Raw genomic sequence first — 19061 nt, forward strand, 5'->3', positions numbered from 1 at the left:
CTCTCCAGCAAAGGCTGTTAAAAAGCTAATTAATTCTTGAATCAACACCATGTTTCTTAAAACATTAGTGAGATGGTGAAAATTAGCATTTTGAAAACTAGGGAAGATGTGTGACCTGGTAGGTGTGTCTAGGAATTAAAAACAAGTAACTTTAACAAGTTTTCCCCATTGTGTTCCATGATCACAAACTAGTCATAATTACACAGACGATGTAGGTGAGGCTCCCAGCATCCCTGGTGATCCTCCTTGGAAAATCACTTACCTCCTTTTGCCTGAACTTGGTTTATTTACTGAAAAAAGGAAAGCATTCTGATAAGTTGACCTGAGTCTGATAGCTTAGAATAATCAAAGCAAGTATTCTTATTAACTTATAAATAGATTTTGACTGAAAGGTCATGATGATGTGATAACTACAATTTATTAAGCTCTTGCTAAATGCTTTAAACTGGAGTAGGCATATCACATAGGTTGTTTTGTGGGGTTTTTTTGTTTGTGCTGTTAAATAATGATAATTAAAATATGAAAAAGAAGCAAAATTTCCTCTTTATTTCAAATATCAGAGATAGCCACTGTTAATGTTTGATTTATATAGCTCTAGACTCTTACGTGTAAGCATAGGTAGTTGTCCCTCAGAATCTGTGAGGGTTGGTTCCAGGACCTGCCCATGAATACTCACATCTGCAGATGCTCAAGTGCCTTCCTCATAATGTCCTGTTATTTGCATGTAACCTTGTGTATCGCTCCTATACTTCAGAACATCTCTAGATTACTTATAATACCTAACATAATGTAAAACTATGTAAATAGTTTTTATGCCATATTGTTTAGGGAACAATGATAGTTTAAAAATGCCTGTACCTGTTTCGTGTAGTCATAATTCCCAATCCCCCACACCCACATTTTTCATCCTTGATTGGTTGAATACACAGGGGCAGAACCCATGGATTTGGAGGGCCAACTATACAGGACCATGCATACAAATACGCATACAATGTTTTTAAGTACATGGAGTCAATATTATACATATTATTTAATAATCAAATTTTTGCTTAATATAGTCTATATATTTTTTTCCAAGTTAAATATACAAAGATATCTCTTATTCTTAATATTGAAGTATTCCATTAAATGTACCATAATTGATTTAATCAGTTTTATGTTGGTGGACTCTTAGGTAATTCCTACTTTGGGTCCTTTATGAATAGTCTTTCAGTAAATATCTTTGATTTTTCACTCATGCTCTGTTACATCCTTAAAACTTCTGGAAGCAGAATGATAACTTAAAGATATTGCCAGTAGCCCTTTGAAAAGACTGTTTCAAATTTTGTAGTGTTAGCATTTGAAAGTACTCATTTCCTCCAAGTGTTACCAATACTGGAATTTTCTTTGACTATTTTTAGACAGTGTTTCTCATTTTGCAACAGTCTTGAAAGGTAGATACAAGTATTTCAGCTTAGAGTTTACTAAGCCCCTTAGACTTAAGGAAGTAACTTACCAAGATTACAGAGACTGTCAGTTATAGTGCTGTGGTGTAAGCCAACACTTTAGTAGCTTCAAAACCAGTGATTCCCTCACCTCTGTGGACTAATAAAGGCAATTTTTATCCAGCAAAAATTTGCTGTAGGCTTATTATCTACATTCACCAAGTTCATTTTCCTCTCTTTAGTCATTGACATTTTATTTTATTATCTCCCAGTATCAATATGACCTCAACGTCAATATGAAAACACTGGCCTCCTGTTCTATGAGTAGCAAACATGTAAGCATGCCCTTTTCTGCACTTTCTAAGGCTGTTTGCTTTAGGTTTTGTCCACAGTTTCAGAACATGTAGGGAAACACAATATTGTGCAATGAGAATAATTAATTCTCCTTATCAAGTTAAAACTTGTTGACCACCTGGTCTTCACCTGGAGAAGGGTAAGGGAGAGGCTTCTTTCACTTGCCATTAAGTATTTTTTCTGCACAACCCTAGTATAGCACAGATGGTTTTTCTTTCTTTTCCTTTCCTTTCCTTTCCTTTCCTTTCCTTTCCTTTCCTTTCCTTTCCTTTCCTTTCCTTTCCTTTCCTTTCCTTTCCTTTCCTTTCCTTTCCTTTCCTTTCCTTTCTTTCTTTTTTTAATCAACCAGGTTCTTCAGTGCAAGGCTGGAACCTCAGGGCTGAGTATAGGCAGAGAAAGAGATAGTTGAAGAAAATAGGCAAAGAGAACAGTTGTGATACAAAGAAACTCAGTCTGCATGGGGGTGAACTTTGTTTGAAAGCTTTGTAAAAATTACTTCTTTCTCATCCTCCAGGAGAACCAGTGAAGACATCCATTCAGGAATCAGGAGCTTTTTCGCTTCAGGTAGAGAATAAATTATCTGATGTGGTATGGCATTGTGTGCAGTGAATGCAGAAAACACTGACTTCTTTAAAAAATAACTATCCATGAAGAATTATCTGTGACATTGGGACACCCTGAATGTTATTTTTCTGATAATTCATTTGCCAAGGAAACTTTAACAAAGAGAAAAATGTTAAAGTGGATTATGTTAGTGAACTTTGGAAAACAGGGAGACTCCAAAGTAGTACCTCTTGTCTCAGCTGAGTGATTGCTGGACATATAGGAAGGCAGGGACAACACAGTGAACCTTGATGTGCCCTGACTTTTTCTTGGGTTGATACCTCTTCTCCTTAGGAAGAGGCAACAGAAGGTCTACATTTGTACTGGCTTGGAAAGATATAATTTATTTCTACTTGAGGTTACTGTGGAGACATATGATCCCTCTTTTATCTCTGTTTCAAATGATCTTTATTCTATAAAGCTAAGACATATGCAAAAAGACTCTAATTTTCATTGAATTTAAGTAAAAGCTGAAATAACTTGTTTGTGTTAAGAACATTGCACTAACAGAGACAAATTTTGGTAATTATGGGAAATGTCAGCTATGATAACTTCAGGCTGCAACTGCTGAGTGACTCAGCTGTTAGAGATGTGTAAGGAAATCCAAAAGAAGAGATGGTATATGAGTGGGACCTTGTGGAAACAGTACAGTATCCAGAGTCTTTAACAATCCCTGCCCTTTTTTCCAGTACATACCTGAAGAGAAATACAAGATGCAGAGCAAACCCCTCGGAATCTGCTTGATAATTGATTGCATTGGCAATGATACAGGTAAGTGTGGAAGCTACAGATTAATTGATGCCTCCCAGTGAGATCATGGCACAGATGAGTTGTATTCATTTGGGTGATCAACATTAGCTTCTATGACAAAGTAGCTTAGACTGTGACATTTTTTTCCCCACTCATATCATAGTGTGGTGTGGATTAGCCTGGGGGAGCTTTGCTCCACATGGCCATTCAGTAGCTCCATTATTTTCTAAGAACTTGGAGTCTTCTACAGGGTTCTCTGCATCTGGCTGGTAACTGAGGAAAGAGAGAATGTATGCAGGATCTCAACAGATTTTAGAGACTGGACCTGAAAGTGATATGCATATTTCCCCCCATATTCTCTTGGTCAGAACTCATTTATGTGGCTCCAACTAACTGGTGGACATGGATAAATTAATCTAGTTGTGTGTCAGGAGGAATATGAAATTAATTTTGGGACCCCAGCATCATCTCTGGCACAAACATAAATTGTGAAGGCTATTGCTTTAGTCTTGCCTTTCCATCCTGCTATGGCAGGGAAGAGTCCTGGGATTCAAGGGGCATTTATAATGGAGGGCATTCTGGCTTCCAGAATTATCAGATGATCTTCCCTTTCCTTGGGGACATAAAAAATATAATAAATGTGTGATATTTAGAGGGCTTTGGATATTGTGTGAGCCATGAGTCACTTAGGTGTGCATCCTTTACTTGGTTGTACCTGTGGGTCACCGTCCTTTGGATCTGAATCAATTCTTTTTCTTAGCTGTTCGGTGTCTGACTCAAACTGAATCACTGGTGATGCATCAAAAGAGAATGAGAAGAGCCCAGATTAGTAGAAGAACATTCTGTTTAATTATTTATCTCTTCCTTGAGGGGATCAATCATCAGAGTTCCACATTTTCCAGCTTCTCAGCAGTCTCTTAGAATGAGTCAGAACTATCTTTTTGGTTAACTTAAAAATGTTACCATGGGGAGTTTTATGAAAAGAGTCTAAGAGAAGGTCAAATTAGCAAATACAAGACTGAATTTCCCAGGATTTCAGCTATCATCCTGCTTTCTCATGTCCTATTTTTGGTCAGATGTGAGATAAGTGCTATAGATAAGTGTCCTTTTTTTTTTTTTTTTTTTTTTTTTTTAAGCTATTAGTGCCCATATAAGAATGAGGAAATAACTTTCCAGTGAGTCACTTTCTGTTTTAAAGGAGATTGTATAATTGTCCTTTACTTGTGGTTAATCATTCTTGTTTGATTCATCAGCAGAAAACTTCCTAACTGGATGTGATGTTCTTTGTTTATGAATATCTATTGTATTGAAAGAGTCATAAAGATAAAGCCATGTCCTGTTATTAATTGAAAACTCAGTTATTTGTGGCTAAAATCCAGTGTCTGTGCTTGCATTCCTTTCTGAGTTGTGGGTCTTCTGTGGACAGAGATTGAATGCTTATTTGTGTTTTTTCTGCGTTATAAAAGTATGGTCAGAGCTGGGTCCTGGAATATCATTGGCATGATGACCTAGATTGTGACCTTGGGCAAATTTTCTAGCTATTATAAGGCTCAGTTGTAAAGTGGATTAATAATAGGACCTACCTCATAGAGTGGTTGGGCAGAGTGAGTTCATACTTATAAAAAGCTTAGAACAGTGGCTGGCATATTATAACCATGTACTAATGCCAGCTAACATTATTTTTTCATTTTGTTTTAGTTGCTATCTACTAAGCAAGACTCACCATGGCTTTATGCTTGGGACCAGGAAACTAAGGCCTGCACTGAGCTCAAGAGTGAATAGGGCATGTCCCCACAGGTGTGGCATACAAATATGGAGGCAGTTACCTGAGAGGGCTTGAATTCTTGGGGGAAAACCCAGGTGGACTATTCCTGCCAGTCTTCAGTCTCTGGCAGAGAAGGAAAATCTAAGTATAAAAGCCAGAGTGTAGGGGGGCAGAGACCTGATAAGAAAGAAAGATAGCAAAGGAGTGTAGAATTGGAGGTAGAGCTTAGGGCAGCACCTTTGTCCTGAAATGGGAGTAGCTACTGGCTTTGGGTGCACTGATAGATCCCTTTCCTATCCTTTGGCTATTGACGAGTCTATGGGTGAACCCCAGAAGACAAAATGGTAGCTCCAGGCCTCAAGTCCTTCCTGGTCAGTAGACTCCTTTCAAGTTTGATATCTTAACGGTACAGTTCTGGGTTAGATTGGGCCTGGGTCAGTAAAGGGTATTACAGATGCTCATCGCTGTCCTTCCCCTGAGGATCAATGTTCTTTTGACTCAAGGCCTTCATGCCTCTGGGAACAAAACAGATAATTTTGCTTGAGGCACAGGTGGCTGATCAACAGGTAGGAGACAGAACAGCACACTTCTACTCAAATGGGGGTGTATCCTGAACCCACTTATTCACTTAGCTGAGGCTCAGAGCAGCAGGGGCATGTCAATTATCATGAAGTGGAAGGATGCAATCTCCTCTTCTCATACACTCTCTCTAAGCCTCCAGTTCTGTTTTTCCACACCCTTACCTTCTGGGGACTTTTCACAGAGAACTCTGGAACTGGAATCCTGCTTTGGTAGAAAGTAGTCATTATCAGGGGTAACGTACTTCATTTCCACCTTATCAGTAGTTGGTGGTCTTCATGTATAGCAATTATGTGGGGTTTCCTCTGTCTGATAATCTTTGCCAACTTTAATGTTGAACAGAAAGAATCATAATAAATGAGTAGACAAGATCATTGTCAAACTCACTGCCAAATGAAGCAAGGGTTCTGGAGGAAATTAGCAGTAATGTGGTCAGACTAAGGTGGAAGTGGTAGTGATGGGAGTGTATAATTTATTAAAAACACAGCTGGGTGCAGTGGCACATGCCTGTTTTCTCAGAAGCTTGGGAGGCTGAGGCAGCAGGATTGCAATTCAAAGCCGGCTTCAGCAACTTAGCAAGACCCTGTCTCAAAATAAAATATAAAAAGGGCTAAGGATGTGGCTCAGTGGTTAAACACCCTTGTATCAATTCTGAGTACCAAAAAAAAAATTATATATATATATGTATATATATACATATATATGTATTTCCATTACATTCCAGGTATTTTGCTAGTTGCTTGGCATGAATTCTCACTGAATCCTCATAAATAGTAGTGTAAGATAGGTACTATTATCTCCATTTTCAAAGTGAGCAAGCTGAACAGTGAACTATCTTCCTAATTTTTCTAGTATGGAGAGTCTAGGATTTGAAAGCCTAAGGTTTAAACCACTTTGCTTCAGTATAAATTCCATCAGCATGGATAGAGTTGTTTACTTATCTCTTACTATGTATCTCCAATACCTGGAACAGTACCTGGCACACAGATGCTCAGTGAGTATTTGTTAGGTGAACAAATGAAGGAATAAGCTCTTCTAGTGTCAGTGTGTTCCCCAAACCATTCCTTTTTATCTTGAGTTTAGTAGACTCTTCTGTTTTCTCCTTCTAACCTCAAGTAACTTGACTTCCATCCAAAGAGTTTGCCAGTCCCCTAAATATTTATAGGTTTATTATTTTCTTTACCTAATAAATGTTTATTGAGCACCTACTATTTACAAAGTACCACCCTTGACCCATTTCAAAGCCAATATGGAGGCAAAGAGGTGGAGTCTGCTTTTGAAGTCAGACTGTGAGTAAAGACAGGTTTATTCTTTGTGACCTGTTTTTCAGAAGAATCCTTACAGGGGTTAGTAACCTCTTCTTGAAGCAGACATTAATGCTTAGGGATTTGGGGTAATTATGTCAGTTTGGTAGAATTAAAAAATAAGTCTATGGTGTTTTGTTTTCTGCATCAGTGACCTAGCAAAGCTTGGCCTATACGGGGCCCTGATTGGCCCTCTGAGCATCAGACCTCTTGATCTTGTTAGAAATGTAGAAACAAATAGATCACATTACTGATAGGTGGACTTTGGGGGTTGGACTGAGGCTCCTGATGTTTCCTGGCTTCTGAGTAAAAGATGGCGTTTGCAGATTTTAAGAAAAAGGTTTTTTTTTTCCCTTTCTTTTTTCTTCTCTGCTATTTCTGAAAAACTTGATTTTTTTTTTTCCTGTACTTTAAAACAGGCTAACTCTTCAATTTTCTAGCAGACACTGCAGGTTTCCTCTTCTAACAGGGCAGCAGGAGTAGAGTGGAAACCCTTAGCTGGTGTTGCTGCCTTGAACTCTTGACGTTCTCTTCCTCTCTTTTTTTTTTTTTTTTTTTTTTTTTTAACGGAATAGGCAGAATCCTGAACAAGTAGCATTTTCCTGTAGTAACACTTATAGGAAAATCTCTGAAAGGGGATCTGAACAACCACTGAGGCTTCTGCTGATGAGCAACAAAGAAAAGTGGCAAGTGACATCTGAGATGGTGGGTAGAGCAGTAACCACATGCTTCTGACCAGCTGGAAAGCCCAGGAAGGGGCACCTCCTTGTTCCCCGCTGCTGGGATTACTGTGCTCTCTGGAAGGTTTCTTCATGGAGGCAAGGGCCAGGAGTCTATAGGCACTTTGTTTTTCCTTCTGGGCATTCTTATCCTCTGAGACTAAGCAGCTATTTACTTGAAAGCCTACCATCATTAATGGAATTTCCCTTCAAATCAGAGTCACTCAGAGGCTGCCCTACTTAGCAATCCCCATTTCACAAAGACCATATATTTAGTGTGTATGTAAGAATTATATCCATGATCCCTGTAGGAGGACCCTGGTATTTTAGAAATTAGAAGTTTCTAGAGTTTAGGAAGATGACATGCTATGTATACTATAATTTATAGAACCTTCCAGTGGGGCCCAGGGTAGCACCCCATAATCAAATATGTTAATATTTTGGTAGAAAAGTGAATAAATATTCACCACTAAATGGGATAGATCTCACCAGTTCAGAAAAGGTTTTGCCACCAAATGATTTGGGGGAAAGAACTTAAGATTTTCTGAGCCTTTGAGGTCCTAGAATTGTGGATGAGGGGTTTTAGATTCATGGAAGAACAAAGTATTTTTAGGTTGTCTGGGGCACTCCAAAAACCTCTCTTGACATGCAGCTGACATATTTTTTTTTATACCTTTATTTTATTTTTATGTGGTGCTGAGGATCGAACTCAGGGCCTCACACATGCTAGGTGAGCATTCTACCACTGAGCCACACCCCAGCCCCTGCATATTTGTTATTGATATAATTTTCTCCAAATATAAGTTGGTCTGGAAGGAATCACTGGTAATCATCTGTGCTTTATGAAGAAGACATTTAAAAGTAGTCTATAATCTTAAGTGTGTGTAGATTGTGTAGTGAAGCCTCCTTGTCTTAGCTGAACAAGTTGGATGTACACCAGGTAATTCTGCTCCCACCTCCTCAGTCAGTTTTCATCATCAAATCTACTTGGTGGTGGAGGGCAGGGTCCTTGGCCCTGTTTTTTCATGTCCTGGTTGAGAGGGCACCAAGGAAAAGGTATCATTTAAACTGGGTGATCTGAGACACTGGACTTGCTTCTTGAACCACCTACTTTTCCTAGAATCAGACTGAACCACATGACATTTCAATCATCGTTTTATGTGCATGTATAGACTTTATTTCCCAAGATTACAAGTTTCTCTAAGGACAGGGACTACCTGTGTGCTTGATCTGTATCCCTTATCCCAATGTTTCTCTAAGGTGAGAGTGGAACTTAGTAAAACCTGAGTTCCGGTTTGGTCAAGTCAATTTGAGAAATGCTCTATAATTGTTCCCCTCTCAGAGATTCACAAACTGTAGCCACCTCCTACAGATTCGGAGAAGTCCTGTGCAGAACTATTTTGACCTTGTCAATCTGGCATTTCCCACATAATTGGAGCTCAGAACTCCTGTGCCCACTCAGAATACCCTGCCCATCTTATATTCTGCTTATGTGCTTTATGTTTATTGAACCCGACCTAGTAAGGATGCTTGTTAAATGATTGCAAATTCTTTCTTATTTATTCTATACATTTATTTAATGGAGCCCTTGTCAGGGAATTTGTCGAGACAAGTTGCCCTCATTTAGATAGAAGTGAATTCTAAATTACTGAAGTCATGACATTTCACTGGATTAAGTTCCTTGGGCTCAATCATGATGGCCCAAACCTGTAAAAAGTGCTGACCATGGTCCTTCCACCAGCAGCCCTGTACTAACTACAAGTCCAGAAGAAGAAAACCTATTATTTCAGGAGATTCTTCTAAGGAACAGTTGAAATTTACCAAGCTAGGTCTGGGGTGGGAGTGGGGTGACCAGGCTGTGTAGAAAGAGAAGTGGGACTTCTGCTTTTTGTTGAAGTTTTTTTCCAAACTCAGCACCCAAATTTTTCTTCCTCTATTTGTTGGCAAAGACATGTCAGTGAAGTGGTACATGGAACGCAGAATCTGTCTGCCCTGAGCTCATTTTAGTTGATAATGTAGAGGCCTCCTTTGGGTCTTAAGAGGCCCCACAGGCTCCTTGGCTTGGAATTAGAAATGGCTTCATTTATCTTCTTTATGATTAGTCCCTTATATTTGAGTAAATACTCAATTTGCAAGTATCTTTATAGAAATCTCACTGGATCCTCACAGATACCTTTTGAAGAACATGGTTTAGTCTATATCCCAGCTACTTGGGAGTCTAAGGGAGGAAGATCACAAGTTCGAAGCTGCCTGGGTAACTGAGAGATACTCAGTCTCAAAAATAAGATTTAAAAGGGCTATGGGTGTGACTCAGTGATAGAGCGCCTGCCTAGCAAGCTTGTGGCCCTGGGTTTGATCCCTACCCACCACAGAACATAAAACAAACCCAAACATGGTTTAGGTATTAGTATCAATCCCATTTTACAGATGAATGAACAGAAGCTGTCATTTACTCAGTCACACTGTCACCCTTCACTCTGTAAATTAGGCTGGGCTGTCTGCTCTTGCTGACCCAAGAAGGGAAACAACAAATGCCAGCTTACATCCCCACCTACCCTACCTTACCATCTAACAGAGGAAAATACAGTACTAACAAATAAGCTGTGACTTTAGGCTGTGTCTGTTGGGTGACTTCCTCTTGCCAGAGGGATATTGGAAAGCTGCTCTATCTTGTTCGGAGGCCCATCCAGATTTGGTGTTCTTCTTGGCCTCATTTGTGGCATCTGGGACTGGTAGGGTTTTCGGTTTTATCTCTGCCTTTATCTTTTCTCTTACTCGTTACATAAGTAAGGTTTTCCTGCCCCAGACCCCATTCCCATTCCCTTCTTAGTCCATCTGCTAGAATAGATCAGTCCTCCTCTAAGATCAGGCAAGGTGGAGGCCCGAGGGGGAGGGGGAGGAGGCTGAACTTAAAATCCGATTTTGTGGTTCCAAGACTGGTTCCTCTTTTGCCTCCTACCATGCAGCTGCCTGTTGGTTGCCATGTGGCAGGGGCTACACCAGGGAACCCAGATAAAGGAGAGAGCTAGAAGGCACCAGGACAGCATGTCAGCCCCTTCCGCACATAGAAGCATGTGAGGGACTGTGGTGAGCTCTCCTTCAAGGACTTTGATAAGGAAGGGCATTTATCAGTGAGGAGAGAGGGTTTTGAAGGAAGGGAACCAGCTGGAGCTAAGTAAACCCAAGAGCTTTGAATGTTTCCCTGTTTGCTCCTGCCCCCTAGAGGAGAGAGCACTCCACCAAGAGAAATGTGTGTCACCAGCGGAGGTGTTTGGAACGAGGTGGCAGTGACAGCACTGCTCTCCTAGTCCATATTGTCTTGTTGTTCTGTCCTGGGCCCAACCTGGGTGTGTACTGGGCACCGAAGCCTTGGCACACCCTGGGCAGATGGCTAGGGTAGGCACAGCCAGGCCTTTCCACCACACAGTGCTCTGAAGAGGGCAAGTGCTTTAACAGGTTATCTGCAACTTGTGAATCCTGTCCCCCATTTCCTTGATGTCAATGCTTTTTCATATCAATGTTGAAGAACCTTCCTTGTATCTCTTCATTATTATAGGATATAATAATTCATTTTTCTCACTTCACTGTGTTCCAAGCAAGCAAAAGAATAAAGTAACTACAGTCTTAAGTAATGGAGACTATCATCCCCCTTTACTGATAGAAGGCAAAGGACTTGTCTCATGAATTATTTATCTAACCATGTGTACAAATCACTTCAAAACTTAGTGACTTGAAGCAACAATACTAATTTAATTATATTTTTCACAGTGTCCGTAGGTCTGGAATTTAGAATAAGCTTAGCTGGGCTATCCCAGCCCATTTTTCTGGTGAGGTTGTGGTCAGTTGTCAGCGAGGGCTCACTGAAAACTTGGTTGAGACTGGAGGATCCCCTGCTAAGGAGATTTATTCCTGTGGCTGGGAAGCTGTGTGAGGCCTCAGTTCTTCTGCCTGTGGGTCTCTCCAAGGTGACAGCTGCCTGAGTGTTCTCACAGGCAATTCATTCAAATAAAGAGAAAGAGTCCACTGGAAGTTATATCCTTTTGATGATCTAGCTTTGTCGGTCACATGCTAACACTTCTGCCACAAAATTAGAGAAATGTAACAGGTAAATCAAAAGCACAATGGATTTTGGGGGGGCAAGGGGGTACCAGGGACTTAACTCAGGGGCACTGGGTCACTGAGCCACATCCCCAGTCCTACTTCATATTTTATTTAGAGACAGGATCTCACTGAGTTGCTTAGCACCTTACTTTTGCTGAGGCTGGCTTTGAACTCGAGATCCTCCTGCCTCAGTCTCCTAAATTGCTGGGATTATAGGCATTTGCCACCACACCCAGTAGGATGTGGGATTTTTGAATGGGGAAGAGAAAAAAAATTCTGCTATTAAAAAAGATATAAATTGATTTATGAGGGTGTGTTTATTCCTCCACTAAGGGCAGACTGAGCAGATAAGAAAAATGAACTTGGTTGTATCTGTAGGGCCATTGAAACTTCTGGAAGATGGACAAAAAGATTCTAAATGAGAGTAGGAACTAATATTTACTGAATGCCAAGAGTTTAATCCTCACAGCAGTCTTGTAAAGTGGATTGTCATTCCAGCTAAAGCCAAAGAATTCCACTTTCTTAAAGTCATATAGCCTAAGGTGGTATAAGGTCAGGGCTGTATGGATTAATGTCTGCTCTTGCCACTACCTTATACTGCCTCTCAGGGGATGCCTGGGAGAAAAATCTTTGGGAGTTTTATAGGGAATCTTAGCCAAGACTCAGCTGCTCAGGCAGAGGTTGGTCACACTGGGAAGCAGATTGTGATAGGAACTGGGAAGTCCAGAAATGGTCTTGACTTAAACCAAGGGGCTTCTGAATCAGTCCAAGGCAGACTGAGGGATCCTCATGACCTGTGCTGCCATTTCTACAGCCATTTGGGACTAGGCTCAAATTTACACTCTGCAAACACTTCCATTCCAACATATGTGGGTTATTGTTAAGGCTTGTTATTTTAAGAAAGAGCCTTTTGAAAAATCCCCAAGTTTGTTTCAGCTGAAAAGAAAAAGGTTTTGTTCTTGTTCGATTGGACTGGAGTGGGCTCAGTCTGTGTCTATGGCCATATATGCTGGTGGTGTCAGGCAGAGGCCGTGGGGTAGTAGAAAACAGACCATCCTTGTCAACCTGGAGCATGAAAGTCACATATTTCATGTTTTGGATTTCTTCCACCCCTCCTGTCTCAGTTTTCAGGCCCCTTAAAATATTGTCACACAGAAACAAAGAAGAAAACGAGACTAGACCATGCCTAGAATTCCTACCCAGTTCCTAGTACTCCAGTTCCTTGGGCTTTTCTGACTCCATTGTTGTTTTCCATGTTTGTTTATTTTCTCCAGAAGTTCTTCGACACACCTTCACTTCCCTAGGCTATGAAGTCAAAAATTTTTTGCATCTTCCTGTGAAAGATATAAGAGATATACTTCACCAAGTTGCCAATCTGCCCCAACACCAAGACCATGACAGCTTTGTGTGTGTCCTGGTGAGCCGAGGAGGCTCCCAAAGTGTGTTTGGCGTGGATGAGACTCGCTCAGGGTTATCCTTGCATCATATCAGAAGGTTATTCATGGGGGACAAATGTCCTTCCCTCATAGGGAAACCAAAGCTCTTTTTTATTCAGAACTATGTGGTGTCAGAGGGCCAACCGGAAGACAGCAGCCTGGTGGAGGTTGATGGTCCTGCAGTGACCAATGTGGATTCCAAGGAGCCAAAGCCTGGGCCAAGCACAGTTCACCGAGAAGCTGACTTCTTCTGGAGCCTGTGCACTGCAAACGTGTCCCTGCTGGAGCAGTCCTCTAGCTCACCCTCCTTTTACCTGCAGACCCTCTCCCAGAAGCTGGAGCAAGAAAGGTGAGCCACCTAGCAGGGGATCAATTCTGACCTCTTGTTTATTGTCCTGCTACCGAGACATTTGATGTCATGTTTGATGCCTGTCATGGAGGAAAGAGATTTTTCCTTCCCCATGAGGGTTGTCTTAGGGGTAAAATATAGACCCAGCACAGATTATGAGCACTTTGTGTTAGTCAGCTTGTAGTTTGGATATTTTTCTTTAAAGCTCAGATCAGAAATTAAAAAAAAAAAAAAGTGTTTTTACTACAAAAGCCTACATAAAATCATAAATAGAGATGCTGAAAACAGAATGTAACAGGCATTTATAACCCTCCTAACTAGAACCATCCTCTGTTAACCATCTTCCGGACTTTTTTTTCTGGGGGAGGGGATTTCCACACAATCATAGATACAACCAGATGGAAGCATCATCTACTATTACTTACATCCCATTTTTAGTTTGCTTAGTGGTAGATCACAAATGTTTTTGCATGCCAGTAATCACATTTAGACAACATCCTTTAAATGTCTGCAGAGCAGCCAGCGACATGGCTATAGCTTGTTTTACTCAGGACCTTCAGTCATCAGATAGTGTTTTGCTTTTACACAAAGAAAGTGCTAAAAACATCTTAACAGTTTGACATCTTGCTTATAAGAACTATTTCCATGGGGTGAATTCCTAGACGTGGAACCACTGTGTCAAAGGGCATGAAAAACTTTGGATGCCTCTGACCTGATCGTCTTCTAGGACACTTATGCCAGTCTCATATGAAAGTCACTGTGTCCCTGAATTCTCACTGGTACTATATGCTCTTTTGTTTTTCCATGTTTTGATAGTTTGATGGGTGAAAAATGATATCTGCCTGTTCATGTCTGCAGATTGCTGTTATATACAATAATCCCCCATATCTGAGGTTTTGCTTTCTCTGGTTTCAGTTACCCAGTCAACAACAGTCTGGAAATATTAAGTGGAAAATTCCAGAAATAACCAACTCATAAACTTTCAACAACTTTTATACAGAATATAGTTGTAATTGTTCTATTTTATTATTGTTGTTGTTAATCTCTTTCTGTGTCTAATATAAAATTAAGCTTTATTATAGGTATGTAGTCTTGGAAAAAGCATAGTATATGCAGTATAGATATATGGAGCTAGCTGTGAATTCATGTACCCACTGACAGTCTTAGAATGTATCCCCTGTGGATAAGGGGACTGCTATAAACATTTTTGATGTTTATTGGTAAGAATGCTTTCCTAAAGAAACATTGGCATCCTGGTTTCCAGACAGCCTGAATGAAGCCACAGTGCGTCTCAAGTGTAAGATTAATTGGCCTTTGTAGTTGTTCCCTAATTATAATTGAGAATGATATTTCTGAGCCACCTGTTGAATGCATTCTTGGTTGCAGATCTGAAGACCCAGGAACAAATATCACAACTTTCTCTCCCTGGTCTGCTCATAGTGGCTTATCAGGAAGAGAAGGGCCATAGCTGGAACAAATAGGGCTTCAAAGGTAGTTACTCCATGAGCCAGTGGTATTATTGGCCTTTTATACCCATTCTGCCTTTGCATAGTTGACCCAGGTGGGTTATCATCTAGCCTGTGTGTTCTTAGAGAGTAAAATTCTGCTCTTGCAGGGAGGGAACTGTGGCTGTTGGACCAGTGCCACCAACTGGTTTGAATCATTGGTGAAGCAGCTTGAGGAGTGTCTCGAAAGGAACAGTTTCAAAGAACTTTCACATCTGTTGGCTTATTTCACCCTAATGACAATCTGTCTTCTCTTTGATATTTGCATGGCATTAAAATTTGCCTCTCTCATTTCCTCCAGAAAACGCCCACTTCTGGATCTTCACCTTGACCTCAACCACAGAGTGTATGATTGGAACAGCAGAGTTTCTGCCAAGGAAAAGTACTGCCTCTTTTTGCAACACACCCTGAGAAAGAAACTCATCCTGTCTCCCACATGAAAACCCAAGCCTTTCGTCGCCTGGAGGTCTCCATTCCTAGAGAGAGAGAGAGAGAGAGAGAGAGAGAGAGAGAGAGAGAGAGAGAGAGAGAGAGAGAGAGAGAGAGGTTTTCAAGCATGCATGCATATGAGTGGTATGTGGAATAAGATCCTGTTCAGTGCTGAAATGACTCTCTATGAGGAGTGCTTGACTAGAAGTGGGGTTTGAACTGTCTGAGAAGAAGGTATTGACTTCTGTTGCTGAAATAGCTGACCAGATCAACTTTGGAAGGTAAATCTTCAAAACTTTAAAAACTGAGCACTATTGAATTGGTCGAGTAACAATCAAGTGAACTAGAGATACAGAAATAAGCTTTTAGAGTGTGTCCAATTAGCCTGTAGGTATCCATACTCCATCTCAAAAAGTTAAATGTAAATATAGATTGCGGAAGTCAGAATAACAAACACAATCTTACCTCTTAGAAACAACCACAGTTAACCAAAACTTTGTGCATCGCCTTGAAAACTTTTTTTTTGTACCCAAGATTTGAGTGTGAAAGAGGGGCTATCTTAGTCTATTTGGGCAGTTACACAAAATGACTTTGGACTGGGTAGCTTAAATAGCATGCAATTATTTGTCACAGTTCTGGAAGCTAGCAAGTCCAAGATCAAGGTGCTGGCAGATCCTGTGGCCTGGTAAGGGTCCTCTTCTTGGTTTTCAGAGGGCTGTCTTCAGTTCTTACATGGCAGAGAGAGAAACGGGGGGAGAGGGGAGAAGGAGGAAAATAAGAGAGGTAGCAGGAGGGGAGAGGGAGAGAGAGAAACTCAGTATATAACAGTGGCCTTATCATTTAGAGGTTACTTCTCCATTTATGTAGGCTCTTCTGTGAATTTGACAGTTAATCAAGTCACCCTTCTAATTGGGGCATCGCCTAAAAGGAGACTACTGTTAAAGAGACATTTAAAGTTGTATGTTATTATTATTTATTCATTTATACATTTTTTAAAGTTAATTGTAACTGGTCTATGTCTATATGTGTGTATTTTTATACATTTTGCCATGAAGTAAGTACTAAGGATCGAACCCACGGGACCTTGGCCACTGAGTTATATTCCTAACCCTTTCTATTTTTCATTTTGAGACAGGGTCTAACTAAGTTGCTTAGGGCTTTGCTGAGTTGCTGAGGCTGGCCCTGAACTTGTGATTCTCCTTCCTCCATCCCCAGCCCTTTTTATTTTTTATTTTGAAACAGGTCTCACTTAAGTTGCTTAAGCATAAGGCCCTGGGTTTGATCCCCAGCACCGCAAAAAAAAAAAAAAAAAAAAAAAAAAAAAAAAGTTACTTGCTGATACCAGACATGGGAAATGAGAGAGGAAAAATGTGAAGTTTTTAAAAATAATTCTTACCGTGAAAATAGAAATAGCATGTTAATTAAACATCAACTTTTAAGATTCAGTGCTAGTTGAACTGAAAAATTCTGCTAAAACTTTGATCCTAAAATTAAAAAATGAGAATTAGAGTGTTACATCATTTCAACGAGTACTTCAACTACTACAGAAATTGCTGAAGTTCCAAATAAAACTTTAGTGACCAATTAATTTGTGATGTAAGCAATAGTCATAGGAGACACATGGTTTTTGGTTGAAAAGTGCTTCCAAAGAAAAACAATAACTGGTATAAATATTTCTATGAAGCAACAGAAGGGGAAAATGCAAATTCAGCTACAAATGTTTAACCTTTGCCCAGTGTTAAAGTAACAAAGGGACAGCCTTAGCCAATACACTTGCCAAGGAAGTGTTCCTTCTGCATGAGGGAGATCAGAGAACACAGGCAGACTAAAATTTAATACGGACAGCACTTGTCTTGTCACTGAAGCCAAAAGAACTTGACTTCATCCTGGAGCACAAAGCACAATTTGACTTCAGTGCCACCTACAACACATTTTGTTATGTTGAGACTTATCATTCAACATTGTATTGGCAGATTTAGATAACTTCATGAGTAATGTTTGAACAGTAAAGTTGTAGTATGGTAGGCAGTTATTTTAAGGGTATAATGTAAGTTGTTTTGAGCCTCGCTAAGTTGCTGAGGCTGACCTTGAATTTGTGATCTCCTGCCTTAGCCCCCAGTTCTCTACCACACCTGGCTATACTTTTAAGTGATCTTGCTGTTGTTGTTTAGTGAGTGGGGGAACTCCTGCAGTTATCTTTATATTTAATCTTTGCTTAGGGGTACCAGGAGGAAGTACTGTGTCTGCATGGCACTTTGAACCAGCACCCCATGTTAAATATTATAGAGGAGACTTGAGAGGAATCTTTTTTTTTAAATATATTTTTTAGTTGTAGATGGACACAATACCTTTATTTTATTTATTTTTATGTGGTGCTGAGGATGGAACCCAGTGCCTCACATGTGTGAGGCAAGTGCTCTACCACTGAGCTACAACCTCAGCTCCCTAAGAGGAACATTAGTGCAACTTTGCCTTTTCCAGTTGCATCTATTCCAGGCTACAAGCATTTTCTATTTATTCTGTTTCCTTTCATTAACAGTTACAGCATCTTGCTCTTGTTTCGAGGCCGTAATTTACCTCAAAATGCCATGTATAGCATCTTATTTGCTTTCTTCCCATGTTTTAAATACACAGAAGAAACATAGTATTTATTTATATTATTTTTTAGTTGTGTGTATGTTCATATGTTACTAAGATAACATAAACAACCAATACATTTAGCAAATTAAATTTCTTTTTTTTTTTTCCCAGTACTGGGATCAATGCAAGGTTCTCATGCATGCTAGGCAAGCACTCTGCTACTGAACTACATCTCCAATCCACTATCAAATTAAATTTGTATATGTAATAATGATGAGTTCAATTAGATACTTTATTTATTGATCTGAAACCACAGATCTAATACCAAGCATCAGGCAATCCCCCAGCCCCAGTGAAAAGAGTACTAAATGTTTTCTCTGTGAGTCTTGCTCACTAACAAGGGGTGTGGTGTGGAAGGAAGAGGTATGATGATTATAGGCCCAAGACAAATGGGAGAAATGAGGCCTTGCCTGCCCATTCCTACCTCAGAGCTGTTCTGAGGAGGAAATGAAGCTTGCTTATGAGTGTGTTTGATTATGCCACTGAATATGAGCTGCTAGGAAGGTTGAACCAAATCTTGAAAATTGAAGTCTTTGAGCAGGTTGAGATGGAGAAGAGGAAGTGTTGCAGGAGAAGACATAAATCACATGAGAGAGCACTTGTGAGAGAGCGTGGATAATGGGGAGTGGTAGCTGGGAGACTGCTGTGGTGAATGTGGGGAAAACTCTGAAAGCCACTGTCTTTGTCTTTTAGTCAGTTGTCATGTAAGTTATTTTCCTTATTTTAAAGTGAAATCTTTGATTCCTTCTTTTATACTTGTATATAAGCATTGGATTATCAAGGGCTTTTTCTTTTTCACTGTGTAGAGTTTTTAATGAAAATATTTTTGACATAACAAATGGCAATTATATATAGATAAGGACCAATGCTGGATGTACTCAAAAGGGAATGAAATGCCTATTTTATTTATTAAACTTATTTATTGCCAGTTTAAATAAAATGTTCTAAAATACACATGAAGACTCTTAAGACATTTCTTTAAGGCAATAGCCCTAAATATAAGGGATAAGAGAGAGACAAAATTGGTGGATTAGAGGAACTTTCCAGTTGCTCCACAGCTTGGGATTCAAACAATGGGAATACTGCTTAGTAAGATGGGTGAT

The 19061-nt window shown here is 40.0% G+C and overlaps 1 protein-coding gene across 11 annotated transcripts in view; it reads left to right on the plus strand.

The window, feature by feature from the left end:
* The window catches only part of CFLAR (CASP8 and FADD like apoptosis regulator), a 50644-nt gene extending 34071 nt beyond the window's left edge, over positions 1 to 16573 (plus strand). For 10 of the 11 annotated variants that reach the window (XM_079133136.1, XM_079133138.1, XM_079133139.1 and 7 more), the window contains 4 exons: positions 2293 to 2342; positions 3071 to 3152; positions 12874 to 13384; positions 15191 to 16573. In XM_079133136.1, the coding sequence (XP_078989262.1) occupies positions 2293 to 2342; positions 3071 to 3152; positions 12874 to 13384; positions 15191 to 15329 (782 nt within the window). In that variant the 3' untranslated portion in view covers positions 15330 to 16573. Of the gene's footprint in view, positions 1 to 1696; positions 1760 to 2292; positions 2343 to 3070; positions 3153 to 12873; positions 13385 to 15190 lie in introns of those variants that run through there. The other variant, XM_079133135.1, reaches the window with a different exon arrangement.
* Positions 16574 to 19061: the final 2488 nt, after the last annotated feature.

Source organism: Sciurus vulgaris (assembly GCF_902686455.1).
Source record: "Sciurus vulgaris genome assembly, chromosome: 3".
Taxonomy (NCBI): Eukaryota; Metazoa; Chordata; class Mammalia; order Rodentia; family Sciuridae; genus Sciurus; species Sciurus vulgaris.